This window comes from Aquarana catesbeiana, linkage group LG13, assembly GCF_042186555.1.
Source record: "Aquarana catesbeiana isolate 2022-GZ linkage group LG13, ASM4218655v1, whole genome shotgun sequence".
In the NCBI taxonomy this organism is placed as follows: domain Eukaryota; kingdom Metazoa; phylum Chordata; class Amphibia; order Anura; family Ranidae; genus Aquarana; species Aquarana catesbeiana.
This window is the reverse complement of record NC_133336.1, coordinates 78,706,612-78,725,270: the sequence shown is the minus strand read 5'-3', so window position 1 is coordinate 78,725,270 and position 18,659 is coordinate 78,706,612. Positions and strand designations below refer to the sequence as shown.

General features: G+C 44.6%; 1 protein-coding gene and 1 long non-coding RNA gene across 3 annotated transcripts in view; both read right to left on the bottom strand.

The window, feature by feature from the left end:
• TTBK2 (tau tubulin kinase 2) overlaps positions 1 to 18,659 on the bottom strand; it is a 255,290-nt gene that overhangs the window by 118,521 nt on the left and 118,110 nt on the right. For both annotated transcript variants that reach the window (XM_073609369.1, XM_073609370.1), the window contains exon 3: positions 16,766 to 16,913. In XM_073609369.1, coding sequence (XP_073465470.1) covers positions 16,766 to 16,913 — 148 coding nt within the window. The remainder of the gene's footprint in view (positions 1 to 16,765; positions 16,914 to 18,659) is intronic.
• LOC141117808 (uncharacterized) lies at positions 4,958 to 8,308 on the bottom strand. Its single transcript, XR_012237216.1, has 2 exons — positions 6,464 to 8,308; positions 4,958 to 5,872 (listed from the first exon to the last, which is right to left on the bottom strand). It is a non-coding gene; the product is annotated as an uncharacterized lncRNA (long non-coding RNA).

Genomic DNA, 18,659 nt, shown 5'->3' with positions numbered 1-18,659 from the left:
CCACGCAGCTCGCTACCTCCATTAGCGACCAGCTGGATAACCCTGTCTCCTTGTCAGAAATTGAGGCGGTTATTAAAGACCTCCGCAAAGGGAGGAGCCGTGGCCCTGATGGCTTCACGAATGCCTATTATAAGAAGTTTACATCACTGCTTTCCGGCCCCATGTGTGCCTATTTCAATGCTTTGGCATCAGGTACTGCGATGCCCAAGGAGGCACTGATGGCCCACAATACAGTTATCCCCAAGGAAGGGAAAGATCACTCCATCGCCAGGAATTATAGGCCAATTTTGCTTCTGAATACTGATATTAAAATATTGGCAAAAATTTTGGCCAACCGCCTTAAACCGATCCTTCCAACAGTCATACACCTTGAATCAAATGGGGTTCATTATGGAAAAAGAGGCCAGGGACAATTCTAATAGAGTGATACAGTTAATTCATTGTGTTGAATCACAGGCTGTGTGCCCACCCCCCGTCTTGCTTTCCACTGATGCCGAGAAAGCATTTGACAGGGTGGATTGGACTTATCTGCGAACGGTGTTGACCAGACTTGGTCTGGGTTCCAACATACTGTCGTGGATATCCTCCCTTTATAGTTCCCCGGAAACCAGGGTGAAAGTAAATGGGCTACTATCAGTCTCATTCCCTATCCGCAACAGAATGCGACAGTGGTGCCCTTTGTCCCCCTCATTTTCGCTTTAACCCTCGAGCCACTTGCTTAACAAGATCCGCCTTAACAGTGCAATTAAAGGTTTTATGGTGGGGCCGGAGCATAAGTTATCTGCTTATGCGGATGATGTCCTGTTCTATGTCTCCCCGATCTCTCTCCCTAATATCATGGCCGAACTGAAGGACTTTAACCTGCTGTCCAATTTAAAAATAAATTATAATAAGTCAGAGATCCTGTCCATTAATGTGCCCTCAGGCTTGCGTACGCAGCTGCAGGCCTCTTTTTCCTTTACCTGGTGCAAGACTTTGCTAAAATATTTGGGAGTTTACTTACCTGCACGCTGCTCCCAGTTATACATCTGTAATTATGCCCCATTGCTTTCTACTATCAGAGTGTACCTGAAGAGTTGGGACCGCACTGCCTTCTCCTGGATGGGCCGAGTCCGTGTTTTAAAAATGAACATGTTGCCTCGTATTCTTTTCTACTTGCAAATGGTGCCTGTTTCATTTCCCAGACCTTTCTTTTCAACCCAGACCAGCCTGTTTTTGCAATATATCTAGAATGGGAAAAGCCCTCGTTTGACTCTCCGCACTATACAACGCATTAAATACAAGGGGGGCATGGGTGTCCCAGTTATTCCCAAATACTATGAAGCGATAGCACTACAACGCATCTTGGATTGGTACCATAATCTAACTACTAAACTTTGGGTCCCACTTGACAAATTCCTAGCAGGCCACAATTTATTACATGCCCCATGGTTTCCCTGGGACTGCAGGGGACTTTCCACACATGGCCACCCATGTCCTGGCAACTTTGGACAACCTTGAATGGGAAGGGACAGCTCGCTTCTTTGATTTCCCCTCTAGCTCACTTGGGGGTGCTTCCCCTGGTTCACTCCAGGGGAACATCCCTACTTTTTCAGGACTTGGTCGGCCGATGGAGAGTCAAAATCTGGCAGATTTATCCAAGACCAGGGTTTACTGCCGTTGGCCACATTGAAAATATAGTATGGATCTTTCCCCATGGACGAATGCTGCTAAAGACTGCTCCAAAACTTTGTAGCCTATCCCACAATATCCGTTCCCCTACCATGGCGTCTCCCTCTGAATGGCTCTGTATGTCTACCTCTGCTATTCCACACACTATATCTGTACTGTATGAGTTACTACAGTTGTTGGAGAGCGGAGGGAAGCCTGGATACATAAGAGAGTGGGAGAGAGACCTTCAGCCTGTCTTTCCTGAAACTCAGTTGGACCACCTTTACAGTCTCACACATACGAGCTCTGTGGACACAAAAATACAAGAAAATTGTTTTAAAGGTACTTACCCGGTGTATAGTTCCCTCTAAGCTTGCCAGTTTATACCCATCTGTATCCGACGCTTGCTGGAGGGAATGCGGCCTCAGGGGCTCATTCTTCCACATTTGGTGGGAGTGCCCTAAGGTACGGCCCTTCTGGTTAGATAGACGAGCCCAGATTAAGGCCATTCTGGACCTTGAGTTCATGATTCCCCGTTGGAATCCTTGCTACATGTTCCTACCATTCCTTTCAGCCAGTCCATACTGCCTCATTTAATCAACACGGCCAGAAGGTAAATTCCGATATACTGGAAGAGACCACAAATCCCTACACGTACTGAATGGATAACCTTAGTGAACAACATCATAGCTGCGGAGGAATGGATGGCAAAATGCAAAGACCGCTATGATAAGTTTTATACTATATGGGGCACTTGGATGCACTATACAAGTAAAGTCATACAGGGCTCTCAGGGGTCCCTGCATGCAGCAGCCCCTCCTGTTGATGGGGCTGGAATTGTAAGGGGCTCCCAATCCCTAAACTAAACAAACCAGCATGGAATGACTCCTTAATATGTTTAGCTTATTTTGCTCCGTTTGGTATTTTTCAATTTTACTTTATTTTTTATTTTTGGTTACTTCCAGTTTCTTATCCATGTGTGGGGGTCCGAGTCATCATTAGCATTGTGTCAGGGGAGAGTGGCAGGGGAGATTCATTGAGGTTAGTGTTCATATGACATAGTTGAAGCATGCCGTTCCTTTGCCCCTTCTCTTACCACTCCCCTTTTTTCTCTAACCTGTTAGATTGAGTAATGTGTACGATACCAGCAAGGATTCTTTCTGTACGTAGTAAAAGTATAGGGGCTGCTAGTTTCCTTCTGAAAAAGCTAGTCTCCTGGCTGGATGTATTATTTTTAACACACACCTGGAACATAGATGCTGTAAATGGCTGTGTTGAAATCCCTTATCTGTATACCTATTCCTGGTCAGCAAAACTCAAGAAAAAAAATTAAAAACCGAAGAATTATGACAGCCAGACAGGTAACATTTACTAAGGGAGAGGTCAGCGATGGCAGACAACATAATGATTGACAGGTGTACTTTAAGGCAGACATTCTGTCAATTTGCAATCTTCTTTATTCCCATATACTTACTGTATTCCCCTTGCCTTATTTCCACATATACACATCAAAAAATGTCACACTATTATTGAAGTCCATGTCCTCAATAATAACAAAATGGCTGTTCTGTGGATGGCACCATTTTCATCTTCAGCGTTTCATTTGCCAGTGCACATAGGCAGCCCCAGCCATTCTTCAGCACCAACTCTCTAGCAATTCCTTGGTGATTTTAAAGTAATGAGTTCAGTGAACAGTATTCATCAAAAGCGTGAAAGTGCTAAATTGCTGATAAAAGTGGTTACTTTGGTCAAGAAAAGCCAGTTGTATTTGTTAGTGATGGATTGTGTTTTCAGCCTCGTTTTTTTCAGCATGGTTTAGACCTTCATCCTTTGCTATTAAAGAAAAAAAAAAAAAAATACACTCTGGTCTTGAAAGCACAATAGAGAGCTTGAATGTCATATTCCAGGCTAGCCCTGCAGCTGCTGGTTCAATGGGGTCTGGGTACAGAACTCTAAAGTCAAGTTGGGGAAAAGCCTACCCCAGAAACCTACACACTGTACTGTATAGAGACCAAACATGTCCATTTTTAGGGAAGGTAGCATTACCACCAAGCATACTCTTTTGGTCCCCTTTCAGCACCAGGTTAGGATGTCTTTATGCATTCTCTACTTTTGGCTCTCCCCATCACAAAGAATCCCTCTTGGCTTACATTCTCTCCTTATGCTGACTAAGAGAATTTCAGCAACTCTGGCATTACCTAGAATTCTCTTGGATAATTTTCCTGGTGATACTTTATATGTCCTGATCAAATCACTTCATTTTAATTGCAGTTTTAACATTTATTCTAAAGTGGTTTTATCTACATTATCCATTGCACTCGTTTTCTGCTTTTATTGCTGCATTTGTGCACTATTTATGGCTGTTGGAAACAGTTTGCAAGGCTATTCAGAGATGCTTTTGTACCAATGAAATGTAGTACATGTGAAGAGTTGACTAGCAGGAATCAATGAATGAAAAAAATAAATAAAAAGGGTAGCTAGCAAAAAGATTAGTCTTCTCAGCAAAGCAGAGAAATGAGTAAAAAAGGAGGCATGCTGGGAGTTGAAGGCATTGTACTGTGTATTTTGTTTGACAGTTTTAATTATTTTTTTTTAGGTGGCAGTACTGGGTAACCCAAAAGTTCATTTATTCTCGCGTGCCACAATGAATGACTTTTTTTTTCCTTGTCCAGACACAGGTGTTGGCTTGTTTAACCCCGTTAGATATATCTCTTGTGGCTTAAATTGTCACCAGCACCATTTTTTTTTACAGGGATCAATAAAAAAAATAAAAGTCTCAGCATACAAAATGAAAGCAGCCTGTATGCCAGTATTGGATGCCTTTTATTTACACTGCATCCATCTCTATATGAAATTTTCCTAGTTATATTTCTGCTGCACCTGCTGGCGTCCCTCTGTAGACCCGGGGGTATTAAGCTTGCGTCATTCCAGCTCACATACAGCAGTAGCCAGGTAATATCTTAGCCTATACACTTTTTCAGGCAGTAAAAAGCAGCCAAGGATTTCAGATCTACTGTACATCTCTCTCTCTCTGACAGTTGGCTTTTAAGAGAAGAAAGTTGACAGACACACACTGGACATAGAGACACTCTTGCATAAAGAAAAGGTTACTGCCTGTGTAGCAAGTCAAAATCTATGTCCTGGAGGAACTGTCATCTAAGAATTATTGCTAGCACCAAGAACAAACCACAAACAATACCAATCCTTTCTTATTAAGAAATGGTTATTAGGTGTTCAAAAAAATAAAAAATAAATAAATATAAAAAACCATGTAAGGAACAAGTCATGTAAACCTTCTAATGGGTCATTTATTCTTTTTTTTTTTTTTTTTTTTTAGGCGTATTCCATATTTAAGAGTTTTATGATTTTTTTTTTCATTTTTTTTTTTTACAGTACTGTCACAAAGTGAAGAGCTTCAGAAACAACGTAGCAGTCTGCCTCTCTCTGCTCAGTGACAATAATGACCACAGAGTATGAAGCCGGGTACACATTATTTGTTTTTCATTCAACGCCTTAATGGTCTCTTCTGCCAAAAATGCTTCCTTTCCTCCTGCCTGTCAGCAGCACATGCGCACCTTAGAGTACATTATGGCACCTGTTATGTGCCACTGTGATGCAACTCCCAAGCACATGTGCAGGAGTGACATTATCATGGCCTGGCCATTCAAAGGGCTGAATGGTGTGAACCCAGAAGAAAGACAGGATGATGCTTAAAGCACCCCTGCCCTGACAGTGAAGCGCTGGAGGGCTTCCTTTGACAGACAAGTCTGTTATAGTGTGCTAATATGCGGTGCAATTTCATTTCAATATATATATATATATTATTAAACTCTTTTTTAAACTTTCTTCAAACATACAGGTCTAACCTCCCCCTTTATTTACATTTTCAGAACTGCACTATGTTATCTCTAAGACATAAAACAGTTCAAACAAAAATGCGTACCAAAGTGATTTTATTTATCTCCCCTTAACAGACATCATGGCGGCATAAAATTATTTAAAGGAAAGTATAATGGTTTTGTAGACATTTTCTTCATTATGGTCAGAAATAAAATTACCATTTGCAGCCATTAAAATGTAAAAACACTGCAAGCCAATCTGCATGCCAATATTTTCATAACCATCAGCTGGACCTTTCTTTTTTTTTTTTTTTTTTCATCTTTTAGAGACTGATCATCAGGAACCATAAGGGGGGAGGGAGAGCCTAGGTAAAGGGGGAACCCTTCCCCAGGGTGAGCTCCTGTGCCCGGTACTAAGGGGGAGACAGATGCAGCAAGAAGGATTTTTGTCATTGCAGAGGATCTTAAACAAGATAAAACCAAGATTTGCAGTCGCTCCAGTTGCAGCTCTATAAAAGTCCTGGGTGACTACATGCATCTGTCTTATCAATTACTAAGTTTAAATTTGGTGTGAAGAATTCTCTTCACTGTGCATGGACAGAAAGCCAATGCGTAGTATCCCACCCGGTGCGTGACGGAGCCCTTGGTCCCTGATTCTGATTACCATCCATTTATATGACCCGTAAGGGAAGGCTTGCATGACCCTCTGTAATTAAAGGGTCCTGGTCGTCAGGGGAGAGGCTATTTCAGATACCGGTGAAGGGCACATCAGTCACCTATATCAGCTTGATATCACGATCACTTGGTGGAATTTCTTAATAGTTTTTTTGGATTTTCATGGACTTTCTGGACTTTCTGATTTACATCTTATACGCTTCCATTTTATGTTGTATGGGGATTTTCTCTTTCAACTGCATTTAATATCCCTTGATGTTTAGTTTAGTTTACTCAGCGCTGCACCATCTTTTACATACCTTCCCCAGGGTACCCTTACCTTAGGCTGGCTGGAGCTGGCATCGCTGAGCGCCATCTGAGCATCTGCTTCTGACATGCTGGTGGGCGGCCTGTGGAGTCTTCACACCGCCTGTGCAGTGACAAACTCCTCTCTAGCCTGTGCCCGGCCCTCTATCTAGCGCCACGCGACCCGGAACCGGAAGTTGCGGGTCAAAGGTTGCACTTCCGGAAATTACGTCACCCGCCGTCCGGCCCGCTCGGCTCCACTGCGGCCTGCCAACAGCCCTGTGGCTGAGAAAGAGGGCCCCCCCAGACTTCCACCAGGGCTCGGCGAAGTGGGGGAGGCGGACGAGATGCGGCCGGTAAGTAGCTGTCAGGAAAGGGTCCATCCGCTGGTAAGATATATCGTTTGGCATGCAGTACTGGGGTCTACCAGCAGGCGTCTCCTGGCAGTGTTGAACTGTCAGGAGAATATTTCCCTGCTGGTGTCATTTCATCTTTTGGCCGCAGTACTGACGTCCACCAGCGGATGGATCCTGGCAGTATGGAGCAGACAACACTCCCTGCGCTCAGGTGTGACTTGAAGTCAATTATAGTCAGTCCTATAAATACCAGGCAAGCCCTCACATGCTCGCCTTGGTATCTTTCTCCCTGTGCCCTGACCTTGCTGCCTGTATCCTGATCGTGAACCTGTTTCTGTCCTGCTCTGCTCTGATCCGATCCCTATCCCATCCTGTTCTTGTCCCTCCTGATTCCCTTGGATTCCTGCCCTGCAGCCTAACCATCCATCCTCTCCCTGTCCTGCTGGTTTCCCGTCCTTACCTATCTGCTGACCTCCCTGTGTATGACCTTGGCCTGGCTTTGTTTACGATTCCGGTATCTCCATTTACTTGTATATACTATTTGTTGTTTGTGGGTCTGTGGTTGGTTTTGCACTGTTTATATTCCTCTTACTTGTCACTTGTTTAATAAACATCATTATTTATTCACTTACATGCGTTTTGGGTTATCTCTGTGCAGTCCACACAGTCTGGTCTACTAGTCTCCTGACAGTAGCCTGCCGCTGCCCCAGAGACCCCTGTCTCCTAGTTAGGGACTTCTTAAAAATATAGCCCCCAGTCTCCCTGACTGCTTAGGCCTGGTCCCTAGCGCAGTGTCTCCCCACTGGGGGAAACACAAATAACTGAGGCTGGCAGGTGTAAATTTATGGGGGCTGGCGCAGTGTTTCCAAGGAAGAGGAGGAGCCAAGGTCTCTCAATGTGGCTGTCCTGAAAGACGGGGAGGGAAAAATAAATCAGTTGAAAAACGAATAGACCATAAAATATTATCTTGAGGGTGGCCATGTTCCCTTGCAAAGTCCAATGGAGCCACTTCTGAAAGCAAGTTCTCAGCTGGGACTAAAGCCTTACAACCATAAGCTAGTTTATGCACACGTACAGACAGCTTTGAAGCCTAGCAATGCAAGCCTCACCCCTACTCCTCCTCCAATGTAAAAGACTGATTGCAACTCTTGAAGCCGGGTCTATGAGGATGGGGCATGGCAATAGGGATGATGGTGCATGTAGACATGAGACGGGTGATCAAGTGTTGTGCTTCTAGAGTGGAAGTTCGGTGACGTGTTGCCGAGTATACTGGAGCCTGGCGGCTTGAAAGAAACGCTTTATTGAGTGGTTTACTAGTGAAAAGTTATATATAAAAAATGTAGGAACAAAAAAAAATAAAAGGCTCTTTAAACCTCATTCACACAGGCGATTAGTTCTGTGTCCCGTGCAGGGCCGTGGTTTGCCAGCAAAAGTATGCAGAGGTGTTGCATTCCCTTGTCTGCAGTCCAATAGAGGTCTATTAGGACATGCAGCTGCAGGGACACAGCCACGGTGTCCCAATGCAACATCCATGCGGGTGCACAGCCCCAAACACATACATGTGTTTGGGGATACCCACCTGCACGGGTGCCACACTGCTACACAACAGCTGTGTACATGCAGCTGCATGTCCTAAAAGACATCTGTGGGACTGCCGACATGAGGATTCACCCAACATCTATGCATCCTTATGCCAGAAAAATGCGGTCCTGCACAGCGCAAGGATGTAAATCGGCCGTGTGAACGAGGTCTAACGTAACATTTTCTTTTAAGGTAAAATAGGATTTTTATAATAGCTTACCTGTAAAATCCTTTTCTTGGAGTACATCACAGGGACACAGAGCCAAAGTAGTTACTATGTGGGTTATAGGCCACCTTCAGGTGATGGACACTGGCACACCCTAAGACATGAAGTTCACTCCCTATATAACCCCTCCCACTACTGGGAGTACTTCAGTTTTGTAGCAAAGCAATATACGTGTATTAGAAGAGGGGAGGGACCTCTGTGTCCCCCGATGTACTCCAAGAAAAGGATTTTACAGGTAAGCTGTTATAAAAATCCTATTTCCTTTATCGTACATCACGGGACACAGAGCCATAGTAGTTATTAAGTGGGATGTCCCAGAGCAATGCCAACTGAGGGGAGGGAGACACAACAAAAGTAGGTCACCAAGAGACTAGAGGACTTATACTGCTGCCTGCAGCACACTACGCCCAAAGGCAATATCCTCATGCCTTTTTACATACACCTAATAGAATCTGGTAAATGTATGGACTGAAGACCAAGTTGTGGCCTTGCAGATTTGAGCCATGGAGGCTTGGTGATGCACTGCCCACAAAGCACTAACAGACCTAGTGGAGTGCGCTTTGATTTGAGCGGGTGAAATCTTCCTCTTCAAGCCATAAGCTTGAACAATTACTTGCCGAATCCATTTAGAAATAGTAGATTTCGATGTTGCCTGTCCTCTTTTAGGACCTTCAGGCAACACAAACAAAACATCCGTTTTTCGAATCTGAGCAGTTGCCTTCAAGCAGACTTTGACTGCTCTCACCATATCCAGAGAATGTGATTTCTCCTCCATAGAACAGGGTTCTGGAAAAAAATTATGGTAGAATAATATCTTGGTTTAAATGAAAACCTGACACTACCTTCAGTAGAAAATTAGGATGAGGAGGCAATACTACCTTTATCCTTGTGAATAAATATGGCTCTTTACAAGAAGTAGCAGCCAACTTTGATACCCTTCTTGCAGAAGATATGGCTACCAGAAAAATTAGTTTCCTTGTCAAAAGGACCAAGGGAATATGCCGTATTGGCTCAAAAGGCTGTTTCTGCAATGCCGACAGAACTAAAATTCAAGTCCCAAGGGTTCAGGGGTGACCTAACCAGAGGATTAAGCCGTGTTACCTCCTAAATAAAACTACGAACCAAAGAATGTGAAGCAAGTGGTTGAAACAATACCGATAAGGCCGAGACCTGGCCTTTGATAGTATTCAAGGCCAGCTTCATCTCTAACCCCATCTGCAGAAAGTCAAGGATTCTACCTATGACATACTTCCTGGGGTGCCAACCCCTGGATTCACAGCAGGAGACATATGCCTTCCAGACTCTATAATATACGACTCTGGAGGCTGGTTTTCTTGCATTAATCAAGGTAGATACCACTGAATCTGATAGCCCACGCTTCTTCAGAATGTGGGTCTCAATAGCCAAACCGTTAAATTTAGCGTTTGTAAGGTAAGATGGAATACCGGACCTTGTGAGAGAAGGTCTGGACGTGGTGGTAGGGTCCATGGTTCCCCTACCACCATTCTTATGATCTCTGCATACCAGGATCTTCTCGGCCACAAGAATCACCGACTTCCCTTCCTGCTTGACCCTGCAAAGAAATTGTGGAAGCAGCAGAATAGGAGGGAATGCATAAATCAGTGAGAACTGATTCCACGGGAACACCAAGGCATCTGTTCCGCATGCTAGTGGATCCCTTGTTCTTAACACAAAGTTGTCAATCTTTTTGTGGAACCTGGACACAAACAGATCTACGTCTGGGATCCCCCATCTCCGGCATATTGCCAGGAAGATATCAGGGTGAAGGGCCCATTCTCCCGGGAACAACTGCTGGCGACTCAAGTAGTCCGCCTGCCAATTTTCTATTCCTGGAATGAAGACTGCCAATAGGCAAGGTACATTGTTTTCTGCCCAAGTTAAGATATTATTCACCTCTCTCTGGGCCGCACAACTTCTCGTGCCCCCTTGGTGATCGATATAGGGCACCGCTGTGGCATTGTCAGATTGGATCCTGACAGAACAATTCCGTAACCTGAACGTCCAGGCCATCAGGGCCAAGCGTGCTGCCCGAATCTCTCGAATGTTGATGGGCAAGGTCATTTCTGATCTGGACAATTTCCCTTGGACAGTCGCTTCTTCCAGGACTGCTCCCCAACCTGAAAGACTGGCATCTGTTACCACCTTCCAAGTAACTGGCAGGGAGGATTTTCCCTTCTGCAGATTCTTGGTTATTAACCAACTGAGGCTCCGGCGCACCTTTGGAGGCAGTCGCACTGGGAAATCTAGCGCTTGGACCTTCTTGTTCCAAGCCGATAGGATACGGTTTTGCAGCAGCCTCCAATGAAACTGAGCATAAGGAATGGCCTCGAATGAAACCACCATCTTTCCCAACAACCTCATGCAAAGTCGAATGGAAGGATTCTTCTTTGCCTTGACCACCTGAATAAGTTCCCTTAATGGCACTGATCTTTGCCTGGGGCAAGAATACCCTTTTCTGGGCTGTATCTATAATCAGACCCAAGTATTCTAATCTCTTTGATGGTTTTAAGGAGGATTTCTCTAGGTTGAGAATCCAACTGGTCTATCAAAAAAAGAAACGAGATCCCGGTCATAGACTACCGGGTAAGGGATTAGTTTAGCAACGCGTCTTTTTTGTATCAAGAAATTGATAATTTAATCAAGAAAGTATGAATTTTATTAAATATTCAATAGATTATACACATCTCATTACTGAAAGAAATTCCCTACAAAAACATCGATAAAATATTGCTAACTGAATCATATAAAGCCTAGGGCTAAAATGTTCATTGGATACCTTAAACATACATGTAACATTTACAAAACACAAACAAAAAACAAACAACGCTAGACAAAGTCCGGACGTTATGGATTTTACTGGCTGTCAATCAGTCATGAATATAATTAAATAGAAGGATTTTGGTATCACCATTGGCCAAAAGGGAAATTGACTGTATGACTGCCAGGAAAATTCATTGGGGGTGTGTGGGAGGTATGGGAAGAGGGGTGAGAGGAATATGAAATTACGTAAGTTGCTGGTGTATGTCTTGATACAATTGCTGTAATTAGGGTGAAGTGGATTAATTGGCTGGTAGGGTAAGTATAGTTGGTGTCCAGTGGATATTAGTCTGTCCTCTAACAAGGTAAATTGGTATCTATTTGGAGTTTATAAGTTTTACCGTTAGTTGTTTTCAATCAGGCGAGGATGATCTCCTGGATTAGATTGGATGTATTACCACTTCACATGAAGCGCTTCGCTTGCTGCGGAGGCGCCTGGATTGGCGGATGGATTCGTCCACTCTATGCTGAAGCCGGTTAAGTATGTAACGTCTTGGCAACAGGGATGGTGGGAGATTTCAAAGTCCCGTGACTTCACCGCCTTCCCGACCTGGTGCCGTAGTGGTATGTAGCCAAAGCAAATATCCCAGCTAAACAAATCCAGACCGAGCGGTCGTTTGGAAATGCAGGCAATAGGTGAGAGTATCCAAACCGCTTGAATCCATGGACATCCAGACCTGCCAAATTGTGCTCACTGCACTCTTATGCCGCGTACACACGGTCGGACTTTTCGTCTACAAAAGTCCGACAGCCTGTCCGACAGACTTCCGGCGGACTTTCGGCGGACTTGCAGCAGACTTTCTAACGAACGGACTTGCCTACACACGACCACACAAAAGTCCGACTGATTCGTACGTGATGACGTACACCGGACTAAAATAACGAAGTTCATAGTCAGTAGCCAATAGCTGCCCTAGCATGGGTTTTTGTCCGTCGGACTAGCACACAGACGAGCGGATTTCGGGGTCCGTCGTAGTTACGACGTAAAGATTTGAAGCATGTTTCAAATCTAAAGTCCGTCGGATTTGAGACTGAAAAAGTCTGCTGAAAGTCCGGAGAAGCCCACACACGATCGGATTACCAGCCAGCTTTAGTCCGTCGGCGTCCGTTGGACTTTTGTAGACGAAAAGTCCGACCGTGTGTACGCGGCATTACTGTTACTCGCAGCGCGATGCTGTCACCCCCTCCGTCCATACTCCAACATCCGTGACGAGTCCGCGTTGGTCTATGAAGAGTAGATCATCTAGGTACGCTATAATCGTTATACCTTGGGCCCTTAATCTGGCTAGAGGGGCCCGGACCTTTGTAAACACTCGAGGTGCAGTAGCTAGAGGCAGAGCTACAAACTGAAAATGAAGATTTTCTACCTCGAAGCATAGATATTTCTGGTGAGCAGGGAAAATCAGCACATGGGAGGTATTGCTCCTTTATGTCGATTGACGCCAGAGGTTCTCCTCCTTGTAGGATGAAAACTACTGATCAGATTGACGCCATGCGGAAAGAGCGGATATTCAGGAACCGGTTTAGATCTTTGAGATCCAGAATGGGTCTGACATCTCCATTTGGTTTTGGCCTCGTGAAAAGGTTTGACTAAAACCCCATTCCCTGCTCTTGCATGGAGACCACCGAGATCACTTTTTGAGACAAAAGACAGTCCAGTGCTTGAAAGAGAGACTTCTTTTTCTCTGGATCCTTGGGAACATTTGATCTGAGAAAACCAGGAGACGGGGACTCTCGGAACTCTAGCTTATACCCTAGAGCTATTGAAGAAGTCACCCATTTGTCCCCATTTCACTCTTCCTGCCAGACCCTTAAGAGCTGCAGAAGTCTTCCCCCAACTCGAGCGAGCGGGGGCACCACTTCATAAGGAGGCTTTAGTATTTTGTTTTGTAGGTTTCTTCCCCCAGGACTTCTTTTGTCCCTGGGGTTCACCCTGAGGTTTACCTCCTGAACCTGAAGAGTACTTTTTCCATCAGAAATTCTTTGGATGTATTTATCCAAATCATCCCCAAACAGCCGTTTACTGTGAAAAGGAAAACTAGCCAGGAGTTTTTGCATGGCGCCTCGTAGAGCTGCATGATTCTGGCTAAAATGAGAATCACCTTTTTTTTTGCTTAGAAGATAGATCAGTATTCTCTCACTATTCTCGCGGCGTAACATCATCTTTCACATTAAAACAAAAAAAGTTGGGCTAACTTTACTGCTTCTTTTTTTTTTTTTTTTTTTTTATTCATTGAAGTGTAGTTTTTTTCCAAAAAATTGCATTTGAAAGACCGCTGGACAAATACAGTGTGACATAAAATATTGCAGCAATTGCCATTTTATGCCCTAGGGTCTCTGCTAAAATATATATAATGTTTGGGGGTTCCAAGTAATTTTCATGAACACGAGACGCCGATACAAACTTTGCTGAACACATGTTTTTAAAAGCTGAAACCAGAGATATGGGGCCCCAAAGTCGTGTCATAAAATGTTCCTTTAAAAACACTTATAAACGCAAATGCGGCTAAACGCGGTACCGCGTTTGGCATCTGAAATGTGGAAAACTTTTGCGTCTGAACCCATTTTTTGCTTCTGGAAAAACGAGCTTAAACGCAACTGCCTAAAAACGCCAAAAAACAAGACTACGTACATGGACACATAGGATAACATTGAATGGGTTCAGGGGCAGTTGAAAAAAGTGTCCAACTGCCTCCGAACGTGAGTTTAACAGTGTCTCGTGTGCATGAGGCCTAAGTGGTTAAACTTCCTGCATTTACACAGTGTTGAAAACTTGGCAGACTGCCCAGCTTATTTACACAGAAGTTCTTTCCCTTTGAGCTAAGAAGGAAGCTTAGTTAAAATGTATCAAGTTAAAGACTTGGCAGAATGCCCGGATGCTTTCTTTTGACAGCTGAGTGAGCAGATAAAGTTTCTCCACTTGTTATATGAAAGAATCAGCAACCTCTGCAGGAGAGATCTTCAGGGGAAGTGAATCGAGATCACGATTTTTTAACGATTATTTTTGCAGCTCTAGCGTCTCGGCTGACCAATTTTTCAACCATAAGATTCTACACATATGCACCAGCCCAAGCGTAAGGCACGAGGCCTGAAGAATAGAATCTCTCAAGCGTCTATTGCAAAACATAACGCCGCTGGTACTTCGGCTAAATCCTGGGCCTGCTGATCAGGAATAACTTTGAACACCTGTTTAAACTGGTCTCTCACGGATTGACATACACCAATTGCTGACAGCGCAGGCTGAGTCACTGAACCTGCCAGAGAAAAAGTGTTTTTTAATAGGAATTCCAACTTTTTATCCATTGGATCCCTAAGCATTTGAGCATTGTCTACCGGTCAAGTCAAACTTTTATTCACAGAGGATATACAGCGTCAATTGCTGGTATCTTCCACTTTTTAGTGAATTTCTCCTCCATAGGATGAAGTGTTGAAAACTTTTTAGGAGGAAAAAAATACTTATCTGGGTGATCCCACTCAGAATACATAAGCTTTTCCAGCAATGGACAGGAAAGGCATGCCCAGCTTGAGGAGGCTTTAGCGAACCCAAACAAGAAGTGGGCTTATCAACTGGCTCTGTTAAGGATAGCAAAAATGTGGAACGGACCATCTCAGTAAGAGATTGCACCAACAATCTATCAAATTCTGAAGCTGATCCTTCCGCATTTGACCCCTCAGAAGAGGAGTCATCAGCCTCTTCATGGTCCCGAGGGAAATTCATCTTCCCCCGCCCCAAGATCCTCAATTTTTGAGGGTCCTGGGTAATGGAAGGGGATCTGTCGCATTTTGTCCCACACTGAGATGCGATTAAAGCTGCTAACCTATCTTCCAAACCTATCATGGCTGCAGAAAAAACCTCTTCAGTAATATAGACAGGGGCTGCAGTGTTGGAAACAGTTACAACATTTGATGGCCCTGATGGCTCACTCTGAACAGCCACCTCAGATCTCTCAGGGGAGGATGCCATTGTAGAGATGAGTTTAGGCTTTTTAGAGCTTGAAGGAGTCCCTCTTGAGCCCTTTTTTGGGGTGTTTCTACCTCCCCTTCTGACCATAGCCCGATGCACACATGCAGGAGATACTACCAGAAGAAATTGCACCCACTGCTTGAGCAAATAGTCCAGCAACTGCCGCTGCTATTAATGCGCAGCCTGGTGCTTTAGTAAATGTGCCAAGGAAATGCCTGTGCCACCACTTACATGCCCCCTTTTTGCTCGTTTCCCTCCGACAGTTGCAGACAGCAAAATGTAGCTTTTTTAAAAGTACTCCAACGCTGGACATTTCCGCACGCCAAGCCACGTCCCCTCCATATTCCCACCGCGCCCCCTCCTCCTCCTCTTATTTAAAAAAGATTGCGGGCCTTCGATCCGACGAGATCAGCGTGTGTGGAGGGGGGGGGCGAGGAGGCTGTGATAAACCGCCATGCAGGCAGTGGAAAATGGAGTGGCATTTGCCGATCGTTTCTAGCTTCCTCCTCTATCCAGAGAGAGGGGGTAAAGCTTCTGTCCAGGTGGGGGGTTATTTAGGAAAAAATCCCCCCCAACACCTTACCGGAGGCCTGGGACTGCTCGCCGGAGGGAAGTCTGCAGCTTCTGCTGATTACAGAGTGATCTGAAGAAAGAATGAAAGGCACGTGCTCTATACACCTCCCAGTGGTGACTTTTAGGCATGACAACATTTACTTTTTGAAGGAGACAATTCATAACAGAATTTAAAATTCCTTAGAAATCTCCACTTACCTTTCCCGCCGCAGGGATTCTGTGGTAAAACCAACAGACCCAATCTTCACCCCTCACAGTGGGCTCCATTAAAAAAACCTTCAGGAACCAGGGCCCCTTTTTATCAGGGTATCCACACTCCTGGACCCGTAAAGCACCCCGCCAGGAAAACTTTATGGCTGAAAAAAAATCAAAGCACTGGATCCCGGGGTCCAGCTCTTTAAAAAGAGAAGCATTACGGGCTAAACCTCATTTCTTCCTCCACGAGCCCGGGGTACCATTCAATTAGGCAGAAAAGACACTTTGAATGGATCCGGTTGCATAGCCTGCCCCAGCAAGGAATATTCCAGTGGAGCTCAGCACAGCACATCTTTACTCATGACCAACACCTAAGACACTGGCGAAAAAAACGGAGGTACTCCCAGTAGTGGGAGGGGCTATATAGGGAGTGGACTTCTGGTCTTAGGGAGTGAGAGTGTCCATCACCTGAAGGTGGCCTATAACCCACATAGTAACTACTATGGCTCTGTGTCCCGTGATGTACGATAAAGAAATCAGATTTGTTGATATTCAAAATTATTCTGAATGCTTGACTACTTACCTTGTAGTTTCTTGAGGACTGCTACTTCCATTTTTAGCACCTGTTTTGGTTGCTGGGCAGACTCCACTTTGAGTGCTACATTCTCTCTCGTTAACAGATCCAGGGCATCGTAGATTTCTCCAAAACCACCACCACCAATTTTTCGAAGCTAAAAAACAGAAAATCAGAACGAGTTAATTTACTAGAAACCGAATATATATACATAATGCAAATGATTGGATAAGATAGCCAAAGTATCTCAGGCACTGACCAGGGCAGAGAGCAGTACAAACCAAAAGAGATGACAGGAAGAAGCGCCATCTTAGTGTAGTGGTTAAGTAAAAACAATTTATTCTGAAAGTAAAGCACTCACATTAGAGGAGAACTTGTACATTGCATATCAGAAAACCTTGCTGCCAAGGAAACAGTCCCACTGAGTGGAGCCTCTATTCAGTTAGAGGAGCTGCAGTGGTGCTGGTGGATTCCAGAGCCCCTGGGCTCACTCGTTCTCGGTGAGGATGCTCGGATGACAGTTCGGGTGATGGGGCAGCAGGAGGGCGTCCTCACCGAGACCAAGTGAGCCCAGGGGCTCTGGAATCCACCAGCGCAGCTGCAGCTCCTCTACCCAGACAGAGGCTCCACTCAGCGGGACATCCGTTCAAAATACTATTCTACCTCTGCAGCCAACCACTCTGACAACATCTACTAAAACCCCTGCTGGAAAGATTTCAGTCCATGGGGGCTACACATAAGTGAGACTATCCCTTCAGTCCACACATCTGCAAAAGGGAAACTACACCTTTGTCCTTTATTCCCGCTCACAGCTGCAAGCTGCGTTATATTTTCTGGAATGCAAAGCAATCCAAGTTACAATTCCTAAAGACACAAGACCACGCCACTGCCCACTCTGCCGCCTAGACCACATACTTTTTTGAAACTATTGACGCTCCCCGCTGAAACCACCACCTGTGGAAGGGAATTCTACATCCTTGCCGCTCTTACAGTAAAGAACCCTCTAGGCTGTTTAATTTAATTTGAAACCTCTTTTCTGATAATTTTAATGAGTGGTCATGTGTCTTATTAAATTCCCTTTCGCTGAAAAGTTTTACCCCTATTGTGGTGTCACCAGTATGGCATTTGTAAATTGAAATCATATCCCCTCTCAAGCGTCTCTTCTCCAGAGAGAATAGGTTCAGTGCTAGCAACCTTTCTTCATAACTAATATCCTCCGGTCCCTTTATTAGCTTTGTTGCCCTTCTCTGTACTCTCTCCATTTCCAGTACATCCTTCCTGAGGACTAGTGCTGAGAATTAAACAGCATACTCCAGGTGAGGCCTGACCAGAGTCTTGTAGAGTGGGAGAATTATCGCTTTATCTCTGGAGTTAATCCCATTTTTAATGCATGCCAATACTGTTTGCTTTGTTAGCAGCAGCTTGGCATTGCGTGCCATTGCTGAGTCTATCATCTACTAAGACCCCCAGGTCCTTTTCCATCCTTGATTCCCTGAGGTTCTCCCCCCAGTGAGAAGATTGCATTCATATTTTTGCCACCCAAATGCATTATTTTACATTTTTCCACATTAAACCTCATTTGCCATGTAGTTTCCCACACCATTAATTTGTTCAGATCTTCTTGCAAGGTTTCCACATCCTGCAGAGAAGTTATTGCCCTGTTTAGCTAAGTATTGTCCGCAAATACAGAGATTGAACCTTTTACCCCATCCTCCAGGTCGTTTATGAACAAATTAAATAGAATTGTTCCCAGCACAGAACCCTGGGGGACCCCACTTTCCACCCCTGACCATTCCGAGTACTCCCCATCACCATCCTCTGAACTCACCCTTGTAGCCCGTTTTCAATCCATGTACTCACCCTATGGTCCATGACAACGGACCTTACTTTGTACAGTAAACGT